Source organism: Pongo pygmaeus, chromosome 13, assembly GCF_028885625.2.
Source record: "Pongo pygmaeus isolate AG05252 chromosome 13, NHGRI_mPonPyg2-v2.0_pri, whole genome shotgun sequence".
Classification (NCBI taxonomy): Eukaryota; Metazoa; Chordata; class Mammalia; order Primates; family Hominidae; genus Pongo; species Pongo pygmaeus.
The window spans coordinates 42710952-42736012 of record NC_072386.2 but is presented as its reverse complement, the minus strand read 5'-3'; the positions used below and the strand labels follow the sequence as shown (position 1 = coordinate 42736012).

At 38.5% G+C, this 25061-nt stretch overlaps 1 protein-coding gene across 6 annotated transcripts in view; it reads right to left on the bottom strand.

The window, feature by feature from the left end:
• The window catches only part of FREM1 (FRAS1 related extracellular matrix 1), a 256761-nt gene that overhangs the window by 14092 nt on the left and 217608 nt on the right, over nt 1–25061 (bottom strand). For 4 of the 6 annotated variants that reach the window (XM_063649502.1, XM_063649503.1, XM_063649504.1 and 1 more), the window contains 4 exons: nt 20552–20749; nt 19668–19812; nt 9726–9855; nt 5161–5233 (listed from right to left, as the gene is read on the bottom strand). In XM_063649502.1, coding sequence (XP_063505572.1) covers nt 5161–5233; nt 9726–9855; nt 19668–19812; nt 20552–20749 — 546 coding nt within the window. Of the gene's footprint in view, nt 1–5160; nt 5234–9725; nt 9856–19667; nt 19813–20551; nt 20754–25061 lie in introns of all 6 variants that reach the window. The other 2 variants (XM_063649501.1, XM_054502066.2) reach the window with 1 other exon arrangement.

The following is a 25061-nucleotide window of genomic DNA, read 5'->3' as shown; positions in this document are numbered from 1 at the left end:
AGAAAGAAGGCTCAAGTTTAAGAGGAATAAACACAGTAAACTTATGATTTAACTTTTCTTAGCTAAGTTGGAAAAGCTTACTCTGCCATTTGCTCATTGGCTATTTGAGTGCTTTTACTCCTTTAGGCCCCTCTATATAATACAGTTAAACTTTTAAAAAAGTCTTCTCTTAAAAATATAACTCTTGGCCGGGTGCAGTGGTAAACAACTGTAATCCCAGCACTTTGGGAGGCCAAGGCGGGCAGGTCACTTTAGCTCAGGAGTTTGAGACCAGCCTGGCCAACAGAGCAAAACCCCGTCTCTACAATAAAACAAAAACAAAAACAAAAATTAGGTGGGCATGGTGGCACATGCCTGTGATCCCAACTACTCAGGAGGCTGAGGTGGGAGGATGGCTTGAGCCCAGAAGGTCAACCAGCCTGGGCAACAGAGTGAGACCTTGTCCCCATCTCCAAAAAACGACTCTTTTATCTTGCAGATTGCCTTCTACAGACTTATACCTCTCAACTGTCTATCTATATGGTGGCCTGTTTCTTGAAGGTATGCCTCACATAGATCTCATGATCTAATCAGTCTCTTCAATCCTCAACAGAAGTCAATGGAAAGGTGAAGCTATCCACTTCTTCTACTTTTGGCTGGCTGCACTTAGAGGGGAAAAAATTAGGTGTATTTGGAATAAATGTATTTTATTAAAAAACAGGCTGACAGCTAATTTATTAAGTTTTCAGTACTGAGTTCTTAAATCAATTAGGTTCACAGTCTTTGCAAAAGCAGAAGTTGAAGCATCTAGTATGTATAATAATACCATACAATTCCCATCTCATGGATGGATAAATCAATACATCAAAATATATATTTTGTACTTATGATATGTTTATCTTTGCATTAGATGCTATGGAGAATACCAGAGGTGTAACATAAGCCAAACCCTGATCTAAAGGAGCTTAAAATCTTTTGGAGGAGACAGAAGCAAAACCAGAAAAGTCAAATAATTATTGAAAGCTATGTATGTTTACCTACTAAAAGATACAGAATAGATTGTAGAGCCTATATAAATGTGGGCTTTAGAAGTGAAAGGATTAGGAGGGAGGAAACAGGAAAACAACATAAGTAAAGACAGGAAGATAGCAAAGTAGAGGTCTTGACTCGGGAAAGGTGAGTGAATTAGCTGGCTGGAATAGAGAGGTTACATGGGTGGACAGGAGGCCATAAGGCTGCAAAGATTATTTGTAGCCAGACTGCAGAGAGCCCTGGGCACCTGGCCACATTCAGACTTTACAACACAGGCAACAGGGAAGGTTCTTGAACAAAGAAGTGACATGCTGAAAGTGGATTAGCAAAATGAACCTGAGAGTGTTATGTGAGAAAGTCTGGAGATCCAGGCAGATAGACAGATAGGCTAGAAGTTTGGAGACCACATAGACAGCTGCTGTAATACAACTGGCATGAAAAGATAAGAGGTGGTCAATGAAGAAAGCATATGAATAATATGATTATTAGTATTTGGAGGACTGTTCTGACCCTCAAAGACCATAAAGTTAAGCATTATGTAAATAAAATCCAATACAAAAAAATATTTCCAACTCCCAACCGACTCTCTTATTTTAAGGTTAATTTTTTTAAATTATAGTACCCCCCAAACAAACAAACAAACACAAAAAACAAAGAACAAAAAACTTAAGGTTTTTGTTGGACCTTACAGAGTAGAACCAGATGGTTAGGGGTTACAGAAAATATCTTTTGAGTTTCATTTAAGTGCTTCTGATTTGTTTGTGTGCATTCCAACTTGGTTTCTATGCCTTCCAGGTGTGCACAGAGAACTAACTCTTTAGGTTAATGAGATTGGAAGTAAAAACTTTATCATTTTTTCCCTTCCTCTTTCACTTTCAAGGTGCAAAGTATTTGCTAAGTCCCTGAGACATACAAGCATTTTCAGAAGGCTTGGACTGGCTCCCTGTTCCCACAAAACAAAAGGTGCTGAAGAGAAAAGAGAGGTGTCATTTTATGCAGACATATTCCACTTTACAGGGTAGGTGAGTTCCTGGATGTTTTCCTGCAAAGCAGATTTCTCTATTGAAAGATATTTTCTCAATATTTTTTAGTAAATGCCACATTAAAGATCTGTTCCCTTGGAAAACATTTTGACTCTAAGGAATGATGAAGTATCAATTAAGAATGCTGCAAGCCTTTCAATAATGCATATTTTAAAGGAAAACAATCATTTTCTTAGGAGTATTTTTATATCCACTCAAGACTAGTCACAATAGCTGAATGCAAAGTAGTTAGGGTTTGCTTTTGTTTGTTTGGTATTTTTTTGGTTTGGTAGCATAGTTGCAACTTCAAGGCAAGCTTCCTTCCAGCTACCACGTAAGAGTTCTCAAACCTTATGGCATCCCACTGTCTTCGGTTTTTCACTCTGTTTCTTCACCCAATCATGGAAGCTGCCGTTTTAAAAGAAACAAATTGATTTCCCTCGGTAAAAGGGGTGGATATGGGGATGAGGACACCAGACCCAGAAGAGGCAAGGATTAACAAGATAGGAGTAAATATTTACTGGACCTGTGGACATGGAGAACTTCAAAATTCTCTAAAGCAAGATTTCAGTTTGTAAAACTACTTCTGGGTTAATAAATTCTAAAACAATGAACAGCCAATTGTTTTCTTCTTAAGTTATAAGATATGCTTATATTATTTCTTAAATTGTCTAAATAATATCTAAAATCATAAGATTTTTTAGAGCCCCCAGAAGTCATTAGTATCTACTCAAAACAGCATGTCAGCTCTTCTAGACAAATGGGTATTTATCTTATCCAGTGGAATCTCCAAGAGATAGATTTCAGAGTCTCTTGTAGTGTGACACATTCTAGCTCCTATCAGTCCAAACAGAGCACCTGATGGGCTCCTGAAACCTACTAGCAGCCAGAATTACTCCTGATCTTGTAGCAAACAGACCTCAAATTACGAAGATGACATATGGCAAAGACTCAAGAAATGGAAAAGTTGGAACTGCCTTAACATGAAGTAGGAAGGGACATAGTGCAAATCATCTCACCATTTCATTGTAGGGATTGTTGGGTTGGCCGCAAGAGCCTGTACCAGTGTGGGAGTAAACAGCACATAAATAACAGGAATCTTTCCCATATGTAAAAGGATCTCTTCCCACAAAAGGAGGTCAGCCGGAAGAACCAGTTTATCTGAGTTAGAATGTTAAATATCACAGGAAGGAGACCAAAAACAAAATACAGATTTTCGCATGTCGAAGTGAAGGTTCACTGTTATAGGCTGAATTGCATTTCTAAAAAATTCACGTCCTCACTTTCAGTACCTCTGAATGTGACCTTATTTGGAACTAGGGTAATTACAGGTGTAATTAGTTAATGTGAGGTCATACTGGAATAAGGTGGGCTCCTCATCCATTATGACTGGTATTGTATAAAAAGGGGGACTTGGCTGGGCACAGTGGCTCATGCCTGTAATCCCAGCACTTTGGGAGGCTGGGGCAGGCAGATCACAAAGTCAGGAGTTCGAGACCAGTCTGGCCAATATGGTGAAACCCCGTCTCTACTAAAAATACAAAAAAAATTAGCCAGGTGTGGTGGTGTGCGCCTGTAGTCCCAGCTACTCGGGAGGCCAAGGCAGGATAATTGCTTGAACCCGGGAGGCGGAGGTTGCAGTGAGCTGAGATTTCACCACTGCACTCCAGCCTGGGTGACGCAGCGTGACTCCATCTCAAAAAAAAAAAAGGGGGCAGGGACTTTATAACACAGACATGCACACAAGGAGAATACTACATGAAGATGAAAGCAGAGATGCGGGTGAGGCAGCAGACACTAAGAATGCCGGCGTTTGCCACCCAGCCACCAGAAGCATGGAAGAGAGGCATGGAATCGATTCAGAAGTAATCCTTCATGCTGACAGCTTGATCTTGGACCTCTAGCCTCCAGAACTGAGACACTCGATGTCTCTGTTTCAAGCTACCCAGTGTTTGATGCCGTGTTATGACAGCCTTAAGAAACTAACACAGTCCTCAAGCATCATGCTACTTGCAGTGAACTGCAGAGAGCCATTTCTTTTCTGTGTTTGACATTAAGATAGGCAATTTTGAGGTGGTGCTGATACTTAGGCCATTTTCTTTTGCCTTTGCTCAACCCTTTATGAGTTAGTGGCAGATGATGTCAAGAGTCCACACTTAGAGGAGTGTTCTCAGTGTGCAGAACATCTCCTTGGCCGGAAAGCACAAAGCCACAGTCCTGTCTGCTTCTCCAGGCCCATTGTATTTGCCGCTCCCAAGCCCCCACATTTGATTCAGATCCATCTCAAACCCCAGGGAAATAGAGTGGCATGCAGTGAGTGAGGCAGAGCTACCTGTCCCATCCACAGAAGCCAGGAAAAGATGGCCAGGCTCCAGCCTCAGCTTTAGGCACAGTTCCCCAAAGGTGTGTTGGTGCTTTTGTGTTAGTCCTTCATCCTGGAGTTTTCTTCTTCATCTAAATGCTAAAATACTGCCTCCCCTGGGAAGTCTTCCAAGATTTCTCTTAGCCCAAACAACAGCTCATCTTTTGGGTCCCAGTGCACTATCAGTGAGTGTTTTCTTGCCTGTGTTTCTCACACAATGGAACACACTTGAGAGCAAGTACCAGCCTTTTTTATTTCCACTTGCACCTAGCAAAATTTTTCCACAAATTTAAAACAAAATAAGTGCTACTTAACTAAATAATAATTTCCCCTGTAATCTCCTAATACCAACCTATTCCATGAGGGACCATTTAGAAATGCCCTTTAGGAATCCATATAAACATAACATTCTGAAAATTTTCATAAAAAATCTGAGGCAATTAAACTATAACAGTTTTGTGTTAGAATTTCAAATAATTTCTAAATGACTATTTTTTCTGGATTGTCTTGGATGTTTGCTTTGATATCTCATATTTATTATAATCTTTCTTCTCATTTGAAATCAAAATTCACTTGTTATAAAAAAAAAAAAATAAGGGCAAAACCTCAAATCCAAACACCTCTCTTTTAGAGTGGGGTGGTATGGCTCCCTGAGGAGTTTCTAGTTGGCCAAAGTTGTGTAATATTCTGTCTTCTCTACAATCTCCAGACATGCCTACAAAATAAAACAAAACACATAAAACAAACTGCAGACACAAAATGTACCTGGGTCAAACTGAATCAGTTTAGATGGAGTCACGGTGAAATCTTTTCCAACTGTAGCTGACACTTGGTTGACCTTAGGAGGGAAAAAAAAATCTTTTTAAAATAAAAATAAATATTCTACAATAGAGAAACAGCTATTCTCCCTCATACCAGACTAAACTCATGCTCTTAAATCTGTTTTTAATATTAAGTAGGGTTTTTTTTTTTTTAAATTATATAAGCCATTTGGGATCCAGGCAACATGGATTTTCCTTAAAGTTGACTTTTTGCTAGGCTAATATCAATGGAAAGGAAAGCTTTTGTTTTGTTTGGTTTTTCCTTTATAAATGATTTAGTTATTGAAGAAAGGAACATGAATTTTAAACTATATTTTTGTCTTTGTTGCAAGCACAATTTTATTACCTTCCTTCTACCTCAATTTGGTTTTAAAATAGTCCCTCAAAAGAAAAGGAGGGAGAAAATTGATGAGGAGAAGAAAAAGCAGGTACCCTCGACAACCCGTGTGATGATCTGTCAGCTAGCTTGGAGGTATCCTGCAAGCTCCAGGGCACTGAAAGCCTTTAGACTAGATTAACTCAAACACATCTGGTTCATTTTCCTGTCTGGATGAAACCATCACTCTTCACAAACATGAAAGGAGAGTTTTGTGGAACTGGCAGACCTGGTGAACAGCCAGACAAAGGAAATCCACACCCAAAACCAAGGACTTTCAAGGACCCCGTCAAGTAGGTGTTTTAAAACAACAACAAAAATGCCCTAGTCTAAGGAGACTATTGATACACCCCTGCTTCTCAGCTCCAGCCCCAAGGCTAAAAACCAAAGAGGCGATGTTAGTGCTCTGAAGTCATGGCCTTGAATTCCACCCAAAGGGTGCCCAAACACATGTTAAGAAGTGTCCTTGAGCCGGCACGGTGGCTCACGCCTGTAATCCCAGCACTCTGGGAGGCAGAGGTGGGTGGATCACTTGAGGTCAGGAGTTCAAGACCAACCTGGCCAACATGGTGAAACCCCATCTCTACCAAAAACAAAACAATTGGCCAGGCATGGTGGCGGCCGCCTGTAATCCCAGCTCCTGGGGAGGCTGAGGCAGGATAATAGCTTGAACTTGGGAGGTAGAGGTTGCAGTGAGCCGAGATGGTGCCATTGCACTCCAGCCCGGGTGACAGAGTGAGATTCCATCTCAAAAAAACAAAAAAAAGTGTCTTTGGCTGATTTGAAAAATAAGTCATCAAACGAGAACCGTGTGCAAGCACAACAGGCAGCTGTTACTTGTGCATATTTTTTAGATGTTTAAGACGGTCAGGAATGTGGGATAATACATTTCTGTACCTTCTTACAAAAGAATGAAGTGCATAATGAAAAGCTGAACAATTCCTACTTCTATGGTCTCAGACAATATGTCCATTTCAAATCAAAGGCCCCCTCATATATCAACTGATTAGCAGTGGAAACATTTTGCTGGAAAAGGGTAGTACCTTCCTAAGCTTCCATTTGCTCTTTGTCTACAATGCCAAGGCTCCTCCGGAACCACCTTTCATTGTGAAAAGGCAGCCCATTGTACACCTGTACCCACCATATGCTGGAAGTTGCATTTCCCTGCATGGTTCTTGCACGTCCAATTACCTAGTATTTACTACCACTGAGTTTACAGAATCCTATGTGGGAAAAGGAATGGTCTGAGGCAAGGTGGTTGGAGAAATCAGTCAGGTGAAGGTGCACAATTCAAACCAGGGCAATCCACACAGGGTGAAAGCACCACCTCTTTCCCTGCTCCCAGTCAAGCAGCCAAGCTCTAGTGTAAGGCTGTAGGTTGTGCTCAGGGTAGAGTTGTCCTGAAAGACTCTGGGACTGTGCTTGATGAAGGCCTGCACACTCAGCTGGCAGGTTTGTTGTGCACTTTCAGCATAAATAAGCATAAAGTTCCATGTAACACCATGCCTGTTCTTTCTACCTGGCAAGGTGAATGGTGGCGTGGCCCAAAACTCCAGCCTAGAGCATATGGTGCTTTCTGTGGAGGACTGGAGGATTATTAGAAAACCATCCAGGCAGATTCTTCCTTATTCCATAAGCAATCTTCTGGAAAACTATAGGGCATGCCAAGTTTTCTTCTGTCTTAACAACAAAAAAGTAACCAACACATCTAGGAAAAAGAACCTGTGTCCACTGGAAAGATAAATACTGAGCCTGGATATGGTCAAATTTATGTTTCCAGGCTTCTGAGGGTGATTTGAATTCATTATTAAATTGAGACTTAACAGAAATGGCCTTTTCCCCAGAAGCTAATACCAGTGTCTTTTTCATCAGATGGCGGGGGGATGGCGTGGGGGGGAGTCTTTACAGCTCATTCTCCATCATTAGTGTGTACAACTGTTTAATGCTCTCATTCTCTTGAAGTGCTCTTGTTATAATGACTCCTAAAAAAAAATTCTTCAATTCTAGAAGCCATAGGTTGTGCTTCATGGGTCACATCAATGAAAAGAAATAGCAAGTTGACTGATCTAGAAGTGGTTAACTGAAAATTCTTCATATTTCAGGGTGCCTGTATTAGTATATGCTCTCCTAATTTTGTATGGCTTGGACAACTCTTAAGATAGATGGGTTTAAGCTGCCTATTTGCCTCATCAACTGAGCCCATGGGAAGTGACTGAGGTGCATACTAAGAGAAAGCCTGTTGGGACTGAAATTTGCTCTGGGTACCCCACAGAATGTCTTGCATACAACGTCTCTTTTTTTTTTTTTTTTTTTTTTGCCTTGTTACGGTCTTTATTGATGTAGCAGGATAATCTTTTTTGAAATAGTATCTGCTGTGTATTTTATTCCCCCAAATTATAATTTTCCCAAACTCTCAACCTTCCAAAGTTTGTGCATACATTTCAATGGAGGCAGAGTTGAAGAAGCACAGAAGTCAAAGTGAGCTCAATTGATTAAAATAGTGCTTTGCATGTTTCCAATCTTTTTTTTTTTTTCTTTTTCTTTTATTATTATTATTATTATTATTATACTTTAGGTTTTATGGTACATGTGCACAATGTGCAGGTAAGTTACATATGTATACATGTGCCATGCTGGTACGCTGCACCCACCAACTCGTCATCTAGCATTAGGTATATCTCCCAATGCTATCCCTCCCCCCTCCCCCCACCCCACAACAGTCCCCAAAGTGTGATGTTCCCCTTCCTGTGTCCATGTGTTCTCATTGTTCAATTCCCACCTATGAGTGAGAATATGCGGTCTTTGGTTTTTTGTTCTTGCGATAGTTTACTGAGAATGATGATTTCCAATTTCATCCATGTCCCTACAAAGGACGTGAACTCATCATTTTTTATGGCTGCATAGTATTCCATGGTGTATATGTGCCACATTTTCTTAATCCAGTCTATCATTGTTGGACATTTGGGTTGGTTCCAAGTCTTTGCTATTGTGAATAATGCGGCAATAAACATACGTGTGCATGTGTCTTTATAGCAGCATGATTTATAGTCCTTTGGGTATATACCCAGTAATGGGATGGCTGGGTCGAATGGAATTTCTAGTTCTAGATCCCTGAGGAATCGCCACACTGACTTCCACAAGGGTTGAACTAGTTTACAGTCCCACCAACAGTGTAAAAGTGTTCCTATTTCTCCACATCCTCTCCAGCACCTGTTGTTTCCTGACTTTTTAATGATTGCCATTCTAACTGGTGTGAGATGGTATCTCATTGTGGTTTTGATTTGCATTTCTCTGATGGCCAGTGATGGTGAGCATTTTTTCATGTGTTTTTTGGCTGCATAAATGTCTTCTTTTGAGAAGTGTCTGTTCATGTCCTTCGCCCACTTTTTGATGGGGTTGTTTGTTTTTTTCTTGTAAATTTTACAACGTCTCTTTCTAAAGCAGAGTTCAGCCCAAGTTCACAAGTTGAATATAGCTCCCTGTGAAATAAAACCTCAAAGTCTAAAGAGTTTATAGAAACAAATAACAGCTTTCAAAATTAAAAACGGATTTTAAAAATTAATATCTCAGCCAGGCAAGGTGGCTCACGCTTGTAATCCCAGCACTTTCGAAGGCCAAGGTGGATGGATCGCCTGAGGTGAGGAGTTCGAGACCAGCCTGGCCAACATGGTGAAACCCCATCTCCACTAAAAATACAAAAATTAGTGGGGTGTGGTGGCAGGTGCCTGTAATCCCAGCTACTTGGGAGCCTGAGGCAGGAGAATCACTTGAACCTGGGAGGCGGAGGTTGCTGTGAGCCGAGATTTTGCCATTGCACTCCAGCCTGGGCGACAAGAGCGAGACTTTGTCTCAAAATAACAATAATAATAATAATAATAATAATAATAATAATAATGTCTCTTGTGCTAGCTTCAGCAACACATACACTAAAAAATCATATCTCAGAGTTTATGAACCTAGATGATGGATGGAGGGCCAAGGAGGTTTTGTGCTTAGAATCCTCAGAATAGTGGGATCTCCCTGCAATTTGAAATTTCCTTGGTCACTCTGAATTTTTCTAAAAAAAATATAATGAAAGACACCAACGAGCAACATAAGTTTTAGCTTGATAATTTACATTTCAGAGTCGTTACCTTTATACCCACAAAGGCCGAGTCCATGGAATATCCCCTTCTGATAATTTCCAAGGGCAACACACCCACATTCTCACAGACTTCATATTCGGTCTGTGACCATTCAATATGAGACCACTTCAGTTCCAAACTGTGCATGAAAGGAAAAGAGAAATCATGAGAATGCATAGTATATGCCTATAGGGATTCTCCGCTGAGTGGACTGAGTGGAAAAAGGTGGTTGATCAACCTACACCAGTGATGGAAATTCCTTAGACTTATTTGACACATTTTAGTTCACAAAGAATTTATACTAATGTTATCTCATTTGACCCTTACAACAACCCTGTAAGGTAGACAGAGCAAGGATTAGAATTCCATTTTACAAATGAAGAATCTAAGGTTAAAAGGCTGCTGAATGTCCCACAGATATTTACAGCTAAAAGGGGACTCAATCTTGAATGTTTTGAAGGGAAAGGAACCAGCAGTTGTTAAGTTCAAGCAGACATTCCTTTTTGGAAAAGACACTGATAGGAAGTCTTCTATCTTATCATTTAGATAAGGATAATTGGTACAACAAGAACAATTCCAGACAGAGATATTCTCTGAACTTGGGTTCAGTTTAATAACAAAATATTTTTGAGGACGTGCTTGGGAATTAAAATGTACAGGTGTTTCATAAGTGTTATTTGTTTCTCTTTCTGTGCATAAAAAAAGGACTCTACTGGTATGAGGCTTGGATGCAACTATATAACTAAATAAACCTGATAAATAGAGGATAGTCTTTCTTTCTACAATATATTTAGTGAGTCCAACATTTGGTGGAAATTGTCTTCTTTAATCTTCATCTAGAGAGGAACATTTTTTTTCAAAAACAAACAAACAAGCTTCAGAGAGGTTAAGTAACTAACTTAAAGGCAAAAAGTCATGACAAAGCTAATAGCAGAGATGAAATTCAAGCACAAATCTAATGCCAAATCTTCCATCCATCCTCTACCATTTCTCTCCCCAACTGAAGTTCTTTGCAACTCTTTTGTGAGCTCAAGCAGCGCAACACGGTTTTATCTTTACCCAGAAACATTTTCCTTTTTGAGGTCTTGCCTTTTTTTTTGCCATCTGTAACCTTACTATAGAGCAGGATAAAGACACAAGCAACCTTCACTACAATTGTTAACTGCACCTCCATTGTTTTCTATTCAGTTGCCTTTTATTCTAGATTTACAAAATCCTTAGTGGTTGCCTTACTTGTACTTCCCAAACCTCTAGTCAGATTCAGACTCTTTCCTCTCAACTTTTAAGTTTATTATAATTTCTTTCTTTTTTTGTGGAACTAGAAATTCTGGGTACTACCATATGGAACATGTGTTCACACATTTTACACACTCTCCAGGCTTTCCTGGGGCCATTCATATTAGGGAGGAAGTTTGTCTTCAAATAATCACTGTGTCCACACTGATCATGTGTCAAAGTCATGTTCTATGGATTAAGCTCACCAGCCAGATAAACTCAACAGTGTAGGTTCATAGCTGAGCATCATGGGCTGGGGGCAAGGGTAGGGTGAGAGCATGGAATTATTACAGGGGCTCATGAATCTATATAAACATACATGTTTATTCAATCAGATTTAAAATTTATTGTCTGAGTTTATTGCTACTTCATATTAATAAAATTTTAAACAAGAAAAGAGGATCCTTGCATTAAAAAAATATTGGAAACTTCATGGGTCTCTGATGCAACTGAATTTAAATCTTGCATGAAACAGATCAAGAAGCAGAAATAAATGATTACGATAATCCCTCTTTTTCACAATTTGCTTTCTGAAGTTTTCAGTTACTTGTGGTCAACCGTGATCTGAAAATATTAAGTGAAAAATCCCAGAAACAAATAATTCATAAGTTTTAAACATCATGCTGTTCTGAGTAGTGTGATGAAATCTCACATCATCCCCTGCTCTTCCACTCGGGGCAAGAATCATCCCTTTGTCCAGCACATCCACACAGTAGACGCTACCTGCCCATTAGTCACTCTGTAGCTGGCTTGGTTATCAGATTGACTGCCACAGTGTCACAGTGCTTGTGTTCAAGTCACTCTAATTTTACGTAATCATGGCCCCAAAGTGCAAGAGTAGTGATGCTGGCATCCCATGATAGATGTTCTATTTTATTAGTTATTAATCTCTTACTGTGCCTAGCTTGTACATTAAACTTTATCCTAGTGATATATGTGCAGTATAGGAAAAAGCATAGTGTACATAGGGTTCAATACTATTTGCACTTTCAGACATCCACTGGAGGTCTTAGAACATATCTCCCACAGATAGGAGGGATTAGTGTGTGCCTAAAGAATTACAAGATAACAAACAACAAGGATATCATAAATGCCAATAGAAATATGTTGCAAGGAATCCCACAAGGATCCAGGTGAATGAGAAAGAAAAAAAAAGTCAGCAAGATGGATTAGGGGAAAAGAGAGAAAGATGAAATGGGAAGGAAAGGAGGACAGTGGGAAAGACTGAAACAAATACATTTGCATGGATTTCAGCCATCAATAGGGTTCAAATGAGTTTCAATGTCCAATCCTTCTGAAAATTCATCCATTGCTAATGCTAACCATGACAAGTAAAAATCTGTCAATGCCATTCTGTAGATCCTGGTGACCTCAAGGCGAAAAGCTAAATGCAATTTGATTTCTGATCTAAATCCAGAAGGGAAACATTCAGATGGCTGTTCAGCTTCAAGGTATAAAGGGTCTTACTGTTTGGGAATGTGCATGCATTTCCCTGATGCACCATTTGAATGCTGCATAATGCTTATAGGTCAGGGTTGTCATTACACAATGCTCTATTTTATTTTCTTAAAATTATTTGCTACAAATAATAAAGAGCTATTGAAAAGCCGTGAAATTTAAGCCAGGCTATATATTTTTGAGAAAAATATCTAAATAGCAAAGCACCTGCATACCCACAGAATATGTACAATATATGTTTTGAATGGTTTTTTTTTTTTTTGCTTTTTGCAATACTGTATTTGAGAAGATCTTTCTACGCTGAGACTGTGATTGCTTAAACTGTACACAAACACTTGGAAGAAAAATAAGAGATGTAGTCAATCACTTGGGAATTTTTCCTGCAAGAAGCCACACAGCTATATGCCTGGTATCACGTAAATGTCCAGATCCAGGAGCCCATGAGAGAAATTTGTAAAGTTCTAGATGTGTAGGTGTCATGTAGATAATGATTGGTTCATATCTTCCCATCTTAACAGTGCTTCCAGTTTCCTGTCACCATTGAGTGAAGCTCATTTTACGGTCAGAACTGTATGCCATGCACACATTTTATGTGTAACCCATGTGGCAATCACTTCAAGTCATTTAGCAGGAGGGGAAAACTCCCTAAGTCTCTAAGTCAGGCTTTCCCAACCATTTTGGACCAGACAATTCTTTGCTGCGGGAGGCTGTCCTGTGTGGGAATGATGTTTAGCAGCATCCCTGTCCTCCTCGCATTAGATGTAGTAGCACCACTTCCCTCTAGTCACGACAACCAAAACTGTTTCCGGACCTTGACAAATGCTCCTTGGGAGAAAAGTCACCCCCACTTGAGAACTTCTTCCATATGTGGTTTTAATGTGTTCATCACAATAGAAAAAGCTGGTTCACCGAGAGACAGAGGTTGCAGTGAGCCGAGATCACGCCACTGCACTCCAGCCTGGGTGGCAGAGCAAGACTCCGTCTCAAAAAAAAAAAAAAAAAAAAAAAAAAGAAAGCAAAAGCTGGTTCAATGTGAAGACGAATTCAGATCCCTGAAAACCACTGTTGTAAGTGGAAGACATGGCACGGAGCAGTGGAAATAAAATTGGATTTGAACTTGTGAGGCTTCAGGTCCCTCTGTCACTCACCAGCTCTAAACAGTCAGGTAAAGGAAATGTTGTTTAAACACCCAATTTAAAATCACAATGTCTTTCCCAAACACAGCACTTCTGATCCCCCTTCTCCTGGTCAAGTTTTTCTTTTTTCCAGAGCATGTACCACATACAGCAAGCATACTATCACATTGATTTAGATCCTATGTATGCTCCAAGGAAGCACAGGTCTTTGGTTCATTGTGATAACCCAGGTGTCTTGTAGAGCATCTAAAACATGGTGAGTGCTCATTAAATGTCTGTTAACTGAATGAATGAATCTTGTATATCCCACTGTCTCCTGAGCTAAGTTGACCATTGATATGGTTTGGCTGTATTCCCACATGTTGAATTGTCGCTCATCTTGAATTGTAGCTCTCATAATTCCCACATGTTGTGGGAGGGACCTGGTGGGAGATAATTGAATCATGGGGGTGGTTTCCACCATACTGTTCTTGTGGTAGTGAATAAGTCTCACGAGATCTGATGACTTTATAAGGGGTTCCCCTTTTTACCTGGCTCTCATTCTCTCTTGCTGCCACCATGTAAGACTTGCCTTTTGCCTTCCGCCATGCTTGTGAGTCCTCCCCAACTATTTGGAACTATGAGTTCATTAAACCTCTTTTTCTTTCTAAATTACCCAGTCTCAGGTATGTCTTTATTAGCAGTGTGAAAACAGACTAATACAACCAACGAAAATATTTGTCTCCCCAACCTTACTAACATCATCTTTCACACACTTGGAAAAAAATGCTAGGCTAGATGATCCTCACATGTTTTCTCTAGCCCTGACTTATTCTGGATTCTTTGACTATTGTTAGGTTTTATTAGCATAGAGAGAAAGATGGCATTGATAAATGAGCATTCTAACATAATTCATAATTTCTTAAAACATATGTATGCTATTTTCTAAGGCATGCATGTAATTCTTAACATTTGGCATTTTCTGGAGATGGTATTAATTGCCACCACTGGGAAGAGGATGGTGCTGGACTTCAGCTGAGAGAGGCCTGGGGTGCTGCTGAATGTTCTGCAGTGCCCAGGAGACTCCCCTGTGACACCAAATGGTCTGTCTCAAAATGCCTATAGTGCCAATGTTGAGACACCCTGTCCTGGAGTAATAAATATGTTCTTTCTGATATTTTATTTTCCAGCTATTTGATTCATTTATGAAGAAACAAGAAGCTGAAAGAAATACCTGGAGTTAAATCACCGGTTTAGGAATTGGGGCATTAATCCAGGTTAACAAGAGTCCGTGAAAAAGATATTTAGCCTGTCTATGCCTCAGTTTCCTTGCTTCCTATAATAATGTAATTATTACAAAGTGCAATAATGATAAGTCTGTACTTCAAAGGGGTTAAGTGAACCTTCGTGAATTCTTGTTAAGTATTTTGAGCTTCTCAGCAAAAGGTTTACAGAAGCTAAAATTGTGATTAAATTACTATCCTTATAACTATATCTTCATTTATAATCAAGTAGCATGTGACAAGAATTCCTGAAAATGTTAAAAAATATTTTTCAAGTATCCAATCTAAGACTTATCAATTCAAAGATGATGCTATTAAACTCCATAATCGAATGCTGTGAACACCTGTGTTTTCATTTTTCTCTTTTTCTCTTGATAATGGGGAAACAGTGTTTAGCCAAGAGGCAGCATAGTGAGTACCCAAAACAAGTGCTTTAGAATCAAGCACACCTTGTAACCACTGATTAGTGTGTGATTTAGTGTGTGATTACGGTCAGTTACTCAGTCTCTCTGGGCCTCGGTTTTCATTATCTTAAAAATGAGGAGAATTACACTTATGTCAAATGATTAAAATTAAAATTAGTTAATATGTATAAAGCACCTGTACACAGTGGGTGCTTAATAAGTGCTATTTTCCTTCCCTTCCTCTGTGCTTTCCTAAGATCTAGTCTGAAGACAAAAACCTTAACTCCTGGCTTGCAGGTAATGTACAGGTATTAGCTAGCCAAACACCTTCCCCTATCTGGTGTTTCATAAAAGCTGCTAAACATCGCAAAGTTTGCCTGATGGAAATTCCTTTTATTCTTCTGTCCCTTCTCTTTTAAAGCCAAAAATGGACAACAGAACAGTTAGAATGTGAGTTGCCAGAGGGAGGCGAAGAATCAGAGTGCAGAACCGGAGAAACAGTCACTGAGTTACCGAGGACTTCTGCATTCAACATTGCTTTTGAAGTTCACTTTTCTCCAGTGGGCACAAGAAAGAGGTCTATGTGGAAGCTGTATTAGGAAAACAACTTTGGTCAGAAGTTGGCCACATTCTGTGGTCCACAAAAGCGCTTTTCATGAATGATGTGGGTCCTGTGTAATTTAGTTTGGGGCTTCTGTGGATCATCTTGGAGATTCAACTTGGACTAGAAAACAGGCACAAGCTTGAGGGGGTGCAGCCAAGGGGTGAGGCAATAAGATGAGCACTCACTTAGGTCTGGAGGTCAGGGTTCATTCTCCAGTGACTTCAGGATAATTACTTAAAAGCCTTGAGCTTCATTTCCTTATCCTCAGAGGATTGTGTTTTGCAGATAAAATTAGACAATTCATGAAAACACCTAGCACAGTGCCTGAAATGTAGGCATTTAGCTAAATCTAAATCTTTATGCAAATTTCCATGGATATCAGCATTATAAAATAATTTCTATTTACAATAAAGTGACTCCCAGATGTATTCCATGAAAAACTTGTTCCCCGAGCTATTCTGCCTGTGTGTGGGGTGGCAGGTAGAGAGAGGTGATTCTATAGCCCAGTTGGGTTGAGATTTGCTGCCTAGGCTTCATTTCTGAGAGATTCCCAATCCACACGCACATCTCGATGATTCTAGGATGTGATGCAGTTAAACAAGCATGCAAGCTAGCTAGCTGGCAATAATTTGATGAAGCTCATGAAACAAGCATTTCCTAACGCTTTTTATAGTAGAGCATCTATTCATCCTTCAGGACTCCATAGGAATCCTGCAATAGCCAAAACTGACCAACAGTCAAGATTCTGAATTTTCCACTGAACAGGGGTCCTTCCCGTGCTCTAAAACAGGTCCATTTCTGTTCCAGATGGCACCCCGCAGTCCCTTTAGCTTTATCACAGAGGTTTCACCCCTTCAAATATGAGGAATATGAATCTATTAATCCTGTCTAAGCCAAAGAACAACACAAAGTTCCACAGCATTTAGCTCATTGATTAATATGCATATTGACTGTTCACTTTGTGATTCATCCCAGGATCAATTTCTAATTAGAGGCAGGCTTTCTAATCCACCAAATGTTTCCGGGATACTGCTTTAGTCAATTATTGTACCTACATGAATTAACTACAACAGTAATCACCACCACAAGTTGCATTTGTTAAGGAGTCTAAATACACAAGATGCTTTCATATACATTACACATTTCATTTGTTTTTCTAAACAAATTGTAGTATCGCTCCCATTTTACAGAAGAGATAACTAAGGCTTGAACAGTTACTAGATGAAGGGCAGAGCCAAAGCTCAAACCTTGTCCTCTAGCTCCAAGTTCAGTGGTTTATCAGCTATAGTATAAATTCTAGTGTGTTAGATACAAAGTGCACACTAATATAGAGATCTATAATGTACATTTAAAAAAATCCCACTGAACTTTAAGGTCCTATATGAGTAAGTATTCCTTCTTTCTTGCCTGGGTGGCCAATGTTTGAAGAGAAAGAAGACAAGCCTGGTGTTCCATTTCCTTCAGGCCAGATTAGCACAGTCCTTAAAACGGGCAAGAAGTTCTTCAGTGTGCTGAGAAAAATCATGCACTCTAAAGCTGCATTTCCACTTAGAAAAGTCACTTTCTAGCTCTGTCCTCAGTTTTCCCATCTGTAAATTTCAGATTATGATGGTACCTGACTCATAGGTGGTTCTGATGATTAAATGAATAGCAATGAAATAGAGCAAACACCAATTATATTGCAAATGGCTGTAATTTATATTGTACCTGCAACTATGTTCTGGCTGGCTATCTTGGGAAGATGAGCCACTATTCATAACCTTGTTTTTTACTGGAAAATTGTGCATCTAGTTCCAACAACAACTGCTTACAAATGGGGTTGAGGACAACTATACCGTTCAAAAATGACGATGATAAATGCTGAGTAATTTTACCCCCCCATCCCTTATAAACAAAATAGCCTAATATATGTTAGAATCAAATAAAACTTCTCTCTATATTACCCCTTGGTAGGCACATGCCACAGTATTTTGTTCAGTCATAAACAAATGAACAAATTACGTCAAGTTGAACTAGAAACATCTCCAACACAGATACATGAAAGTTAATATCCAACAAAAGCAGGAGGATATTTTAAATGGCTTCAATTAAGGTTATAATTAAATTAAGCAAATTTTGCTGTAATTCTCATATGAATTTGAGAGTATATTTAAAAATATAAATCATCTTCCAAAAGCAATGTCCTTGATAGTGACAAAGATTGAAAGGGGCTATGGGTGAAGCAGTATCAGCCTAGCATCATTACTGGGGGAAGAAAATTCTCTGTCAGCTACACTGCACTCACACATGGAGGACAAGAGGTCAGCATTAGGTCAGTAGCAAGTCTGATCAACATTCCTACGTTTTCTTAGTTGAATTATTTTTAAAATGTTAAAAAAAAAAGTGAAGTCCACGTACTAACGTTTTTGGAGCAGGTTTTTTTTTTTTTTTTTTTTTTTTTTACATTTTCTTGAGAATTGGAAGATATTTGTCTGACGTTGCAAGTAGTTGACATATTTTTCCATAAAGATTGTGATCCTGGGAATTATTTGTCTTAGGCAAAGACAGTTTAATGGGTGGAGGTCATATGTTTTACATTTTGTAATCTCGAGATTACATTTTAATATCAGGGGCCAGGTCTACTTTGTTCTAACCTATTCCCCAGCTCCTAGTACTGTGCACCTGGCATGTAGTAGCCACTCGATAAAAGTCTGTGGAGTTAACAAATCTGGGCCAGGCTCTACATTTTATCAGGGCAACGGAGTGGGACGCTGGGAACGTGTTTTGCTAAGGATGCTAGCTTTTTTCTGACAATGACTACTGTGACCTCTGCTGGTCAGATTTTAGAACTACAATTCCGGATCCAAAAGAAAATGCAAGAATTCTGAAGACTGCAGAGGAGTTTCTCAGCTTTCTTTTCTTAGTCTATACTCCATCATAAAAGGAGTATAACAGAGCTGTACCACTTATGATGCTTAGTATGACTAGGATATGGTGACTACTAAAAACAAGGATAAGTGAACAACTTTTCTTTGGGGTATCTGGGAGGGTATCAAAAACAAACAAAACGAACAAACAAACCAACAAAAAAACAGCACAGTACCAGAAGAACTGGACTCTGACAGACCTTTCTATGACCATCTGTTAGCTGGTAAGATATTCAAGGCCTTCATTCAAGAAAAGTCTAGAATAGGGACCCAGTCAGTGAAATTGCTATGGTCTGTTAATCTTGCTAATTTTGAAGAGTTGTTACTCTTGCTATTTTGAGGGTCATACCCTTTATACACCTTCCAAAGTCTAGTTTCCTCTTCACACTATATTCATCTTACACAGGATAAGTTTATCACCTTATAAACACACTGTCAAGTAATTATAATTTTCTTCATAAGAGAAAGAGAAGATGTTTGGCTAACTCTTCTTGACTACCTCATTTCTCCGACTGCAGATATTTCAGAAGGCTATAGTTACTAACACGGTCCTAGAGTGACCTCTTGCTGCACAATTGCTACATGAACCTGCAAACTCAGTGTTGGATGCTAGTGAATTGTTAAGACAGAAACCTCCCTGTGTATAAAAGTGTATACATTAACATGCATAATATGAACGTCAACTTAGCTTTTTAATGTTTCTGTACTCTGTAAAGCTATTGGCTTTCCTACTATCAAACAGTAATAAAAAAAATTCATTCTCCAAAATAAATTCCATGAGCTTGTGAAATGGCCTATTAATTTATCTTCTTGGGTTCTGTTTTAAAAAGAACATTTCACTTTCCTAATATTCAGATACATTATGGATGTAACATATAGGACTACTGAATAAGCAAGAGAATTTACATTTGAGGACTGGCCGAGTTCCCTGTGGGGTCCATGATTTGAAATTCCATGGTATCTGAATTTACTTCCAAGGATGGGTTTATGATGTAAAGAATAGTCTTACTGTTCAAGTCCTTTTGGCTAAATTTCTCATGGATAAATTCACCTACAAAAAAGAAATAAATGAATATCATGGGTAATCAAACAAAACATTAAATAAAAGCTAACACAATTGTATGGCTATTTTATTTTAGACACAGCTTTAAAAAACAGCTAAAGTACATTTTAAAAAAAGAAATTAACATTACTGTAACTATCTTAAAATTCAAATGCAATGAGCTTAAATTAGGCATTAAGTTGACTGCTTCAGAAATATTTGCCTTAAAAAAATATAAAAATAAAGAGAGGGAGAATAGAAAGATACAGTAATAAAAATCTGTAACTTGGTGCCATCCTGTTTAATGATGTATTATGATTATTGTGCTCATAAAGCAGAAATAATATACAATCCAGAAAAACCATTAGGAAAAAAACCAAGAACTTTTTAAAAAAGATTTGACATCATTTAGAGTCATTTAGAATTCATGACAGAATAAAAAATTAGTCACAAATAGGAAATTTGGTCCTGATACTATGTTCCTTTGAATATATTAAAATCAGCTGTTGAGAAAAAAATTATAAATATACAGTTGTATATCAGTATTTGGTTCGTCAAGTCAGGATAAATTTAGGAAGGCTCAGCTTCAAACCCTCTTTAGGAGCAATATTGATTTATAAACTGCATCTATCAGTAAGCCCTGGGGAGTGTTTACCAAATGGGCCTGCACTTAATTAAATTACTCTCTAGCCCTGCCAGCCACTGGGTATTTTAAAATGGCAATTATAAGGATTAAGGAGGCCAATACCTGTTGTTGTGTTCTCCAGATGTCCATGTTTTGGGCCTTGTAGAATTTTAAAGATGATCTGATCATCCTCAGTGTCAGGGTCTGATGCCTTCAACACGCGGGAAGTGATATAAAGCCCGTAGCAGCCATTTTTCAGGAGCCCCACTTGAGAAGGGGAATGCAAGAGTGTGATACGAGGAGCTGTTTTGTCCAATTGGTCTACCTGGATCATCAACAATGACATACAATGTTGTCCAAAGGCCCCTCACCCCCATGCAACATTGGGCTTCATTGGTTCAACAATGACACACTGTCCCACGTTTTGGATTCCTTATACTCCTCACTAGTGGATTCCTGCTAAAGACTGTCCTGTTCACAATAGCCTCAGCAAATATCACAGTGCTTGGAACAGAGGCCAATTTTCCACTGTAAACCTTGACTCCCACTTAGGATACAAGTTCCAAGAGGGCAGGTGTCAGGTCTTTTACCCCCATGGATTCCCTGCACCTGGCACAGTGCCTGAACCATAACAGAAGCCCAGGGAATGTCTATTAAATGAATACACTAAAATTGACCCAAGAATTCTAGAGCAGACTTCATGTTAACTCCACAAAAGAACTTCTCCCATTTTCCTGGTATTTAGTGATTTACAGACACAAAATTGTGAGGGTTTACAAATATATAGAAATTTTTTTGGTATGTCTTTTTTTCAACTGGCAAAAATGTTGAATAAAAATAGAGATACCTCAGTAAGGAAAAAGTGAAAGGTGATTATTTCTAGACATTTGCATATTTGTTTCATTGAAGATGAGAGCCAGGTAGCTGAACAGGTGGACTAGATTTGTGAAGATGGTGGATGAGCAATTACTCATAAGTGAGAACAGAAGTGTAGGTTCAAACACAACAAAGGACCTCATTCAGTCTGTATGGAGCTCAGTGCATCTTGCATTTGCAAGATGACTGTTGTAGGTTACGGACGGAGCAGGTTTGGATGGATTAGAACAGATTCACCACTGATACTACAAAACATGTACAAGAATCTTCATTCCCCTTACTCCTAATCTCTCGGTTCTTAATTTCATTTACACCAAACTGATACTACTGTAAATCTTAGTTTGCCCCAGTAAAGAATTCATGTCAACGATAAGACCATGTATATTTTTGTGTATTATGATAGAATGAACCACTCTGTAGCTATTCAAAAGAATAAGGGAGAAAATGAATTGATAATGAAAAATTTCCACAATTTTGTGTTAACTGAAAAACCCTAGCAAGTTGCAAAATAGAATTAGAATATAATTATAATACTATTTTTGTTAAAAATATATATTTATCTATACATAATGTTTGTATAGACATAGGCAAAAATCTGGGAGCATTTGCACAAACGTGTTCATTTGTTTTGGGGTGGGGAAAGATTACAACTCCTCCTCTGTTTATTTCATAAGAAATTTTGTCACAACCAACCATTTTTTCCTCTCAAATTGGCAAGATTCTTAAAAAAAAAAAAAAAAAACAGAAATAATTATAACTCATGCTGATAAATATGTGAAGAAACAGATATTTTTATATTTTGCTGGTAGGGGTGCAAAATAGTGAAAATTTTTCTGTATCTTGCAGAAACAGATATGTATCCAAAAATGATTAGATATATATTCACTAAAATACTATTTATAATAGCAATTTACAAAAAGAATGAAAAGTCCACCAGGGGATTTATAAACCATCTCGACCTGAGACTGAGTTCCATGCAGCCTTTAAAAATCATGTTATCAGGAATATGATTAGTTATCAAGAACTATCAGGAATAGTTAATGACATAAGGAAATGTTCATAATATATGAAGATGGAAACAGGCAATACGCATAAAAAATAGTATATATAATATCATCCCATTTCTAATTGAACAAAATAAAAGAAAGCTACCAACAATAGGTTTTTCAGTGGTATGGTTGTCAAGAATTTTTTTCTTGTAGTTTATGAATTATTGACAATACATAGTTATTTATAAACTGAAAAAGCAACAGACATTTTCAAAAGTCACAGTCGTTCTTCTCCTCTCCTGAAGAGTATGTGTGGCAACTTTCAAAGCAATGAGATTGGGTATTAAATTGTCATTGTGGCCCGTGAGGGAAGAAGCTCCCTCAGCCATGTGGCCAGTAAGAGAGATGGTTAGTGGAAGAAGAGGAAAATTAAAGTACCTCTAAGCCATATAAGAAATACCCAAAGTTGATACTAAATGAATACTTGAATGTAGGATGGTTGTTTTATTTTGGTTTTGGATGTTATAATTCCTTAAAAATGAAAGTGTTACAAAAGTAATAAATGCCTGTTGTGATCATGTGTTTTTAAAAAAACATCTGAACTCTAGCAACACGGTCCCCTGTCATGTCTCTGGTCACATTAAAATATATCCTAGATCTTATTCAACTTCTAGCTTTGTCAAAAGTAGATCTTCTGGCTTAGTATCCCAGAAGCATTTTTAAATATTGGGTTGCAAGATTTTTTTTTAAAGAAAGCTCTATCCCCTGATAACTTGTGTTGTATTTACAGAAAATGCACAGAAAGCAATGGCATCACATTTTTCTCGCTCACCTGACCCCTTTAAAGGAGAAGTACAGGTTGCATCAGTTGCAATAATCTTGGTCAGACAGAAAAGATTTCCTACAAAATGAATGTCAGGTTGTGCCTGCTGGTATCAGTCAAATACACCTGTGTTTTGCAGCAGTTTTGCCCTCAATTACTCAGGTACCACCAGAAGAATAGTTTACCCATAGTTGGGAGACTTATTTGGGCCAGTTTATGACTCAACGGTGATCAACATCCAAATTGTCTTGGCAGAAAAAGCTCTTGAAGGCAAGACACTGAGTGTCATCTCTCCTACACTGCTGGTGGGGTCAGTCACTTTCTAAAGCCTCTTGACTTCTCTGCTCAAAGAGACTGAGGGTTCTGGGGAATTATGCGGGGAATTTTGAAGCTTACCTTGTGAGATTTTCACACATTTTTTTTTTTTTTTGCAAAGAAAGCCTTATACTTTTGACAAAAAAAAGAAACTTTATAATATATGTCCAACATTTTCCTATCAGTAAATTCCACAACTTCCAATAGATAACTCTCTTACAATAGCCATGCTCTTTGAGTGTTGGTGTTGGGAGAGACCTGATTCAAGTTCTGGTACTTTCCCCAATCTCCATCCTCTTTTCCATCTGTGGTACGGAGTGTAGGAAGGAACTCTAACATCTGCACTCAGAATTTAGAATTTGTATAAATTTGCAGCCAAAGAGACCCAGAAAAGTATCCCTGGTTGGACAGTACAGAGACAGGTCTCAACCTAGGTTAGGGGAGTTAGGAATAAAAAAAAGACACTAACAGACTGAAAAGGGAAAGTGACTAAGATCAATTAAAACATATGATAAAAATAAAAACAATAATTTTAATACAAAGTGCTTCTTACTGTGTTCACGATGTCAATATCTTCTTTCTTCTCCCAGTGCATTATCATTTCTTTGCATTTGCTGGACCTCCTGACTGCCAAGGACTCATCCAGCACCCACTCTATGATCTCAAGACTTCCCTCATAGATAAGAGTCTGTGAGGCTTCATTTTATGTGTCAACTTTGCACGGTGTGTATTAGATGGGATTAACGTTTACATCAGTACATTTTGAGTAAAGAGATCACCCTCCATAATGCAAGTGGGCTTCAACCAATCAATTGTAGGCCTTAAGAGAAAAGACTGAAGCCCCCCCAAAAAGGAAGGAATGTTGCCTCCAGACTGCCTTTGGGCTAAAGATCGCAACGTTAACTCCTGCTGAAATTTGTAGCCTGCCAATGTGCCCTGTGTATTTCGGACATGGCAGGCCCTAAAACTGCATGAGCCAATGAGCCAATTTCCTAAAATAAATCTCTTTCTCTCTCTCTCTCTCTCTCCGAGCAAGGGAAAATGTAACTATTTTACTAGTCAGAAAGTATTCTGAAGTGAGAGATAAATTTTATTTATTTTGTTTTTGGTGAGAGTGTGTAGAAGAGGGTGAACTACTTCCAAGGAGAGTAGATTCAAGGGTTTGAGAGCCAGAATATACTTGATGTGTTTTGACTTAAAAAAGAAAAACACATTATGCCCTCCAGGAATCCTTGTAATAGTCAACAAATGTGACAGTGTAGTGTCATAGAAAGGACACAGAATTTGGGATCAGAAAGACTTGAGGCCTTTGTGTGTATTTGATCAAATTATTTAACTCCTGAACTTGTACCCTCATCTATAAAATGTAAATAACAAAACTTGCTTCATGTGAGTTTTATGCGAATCAAATAAGATTTATGTGGAGTGGGTCTGGCTTGCAGTTAACGCTAAAGGAACTGCAATTGCTGCTATTATTACCCTCATCATTATTACATGTGTAATAGTGTAAAGATGCTGCCTCGTAAGTTTCAACATCAAATATGTTTCAGGCCATATGCTACTGCTTTGGATACCTAATCCTACTGAATTCTCACCACAATGCTGTAGGCATGTTTTTCAAAGAAGGAAA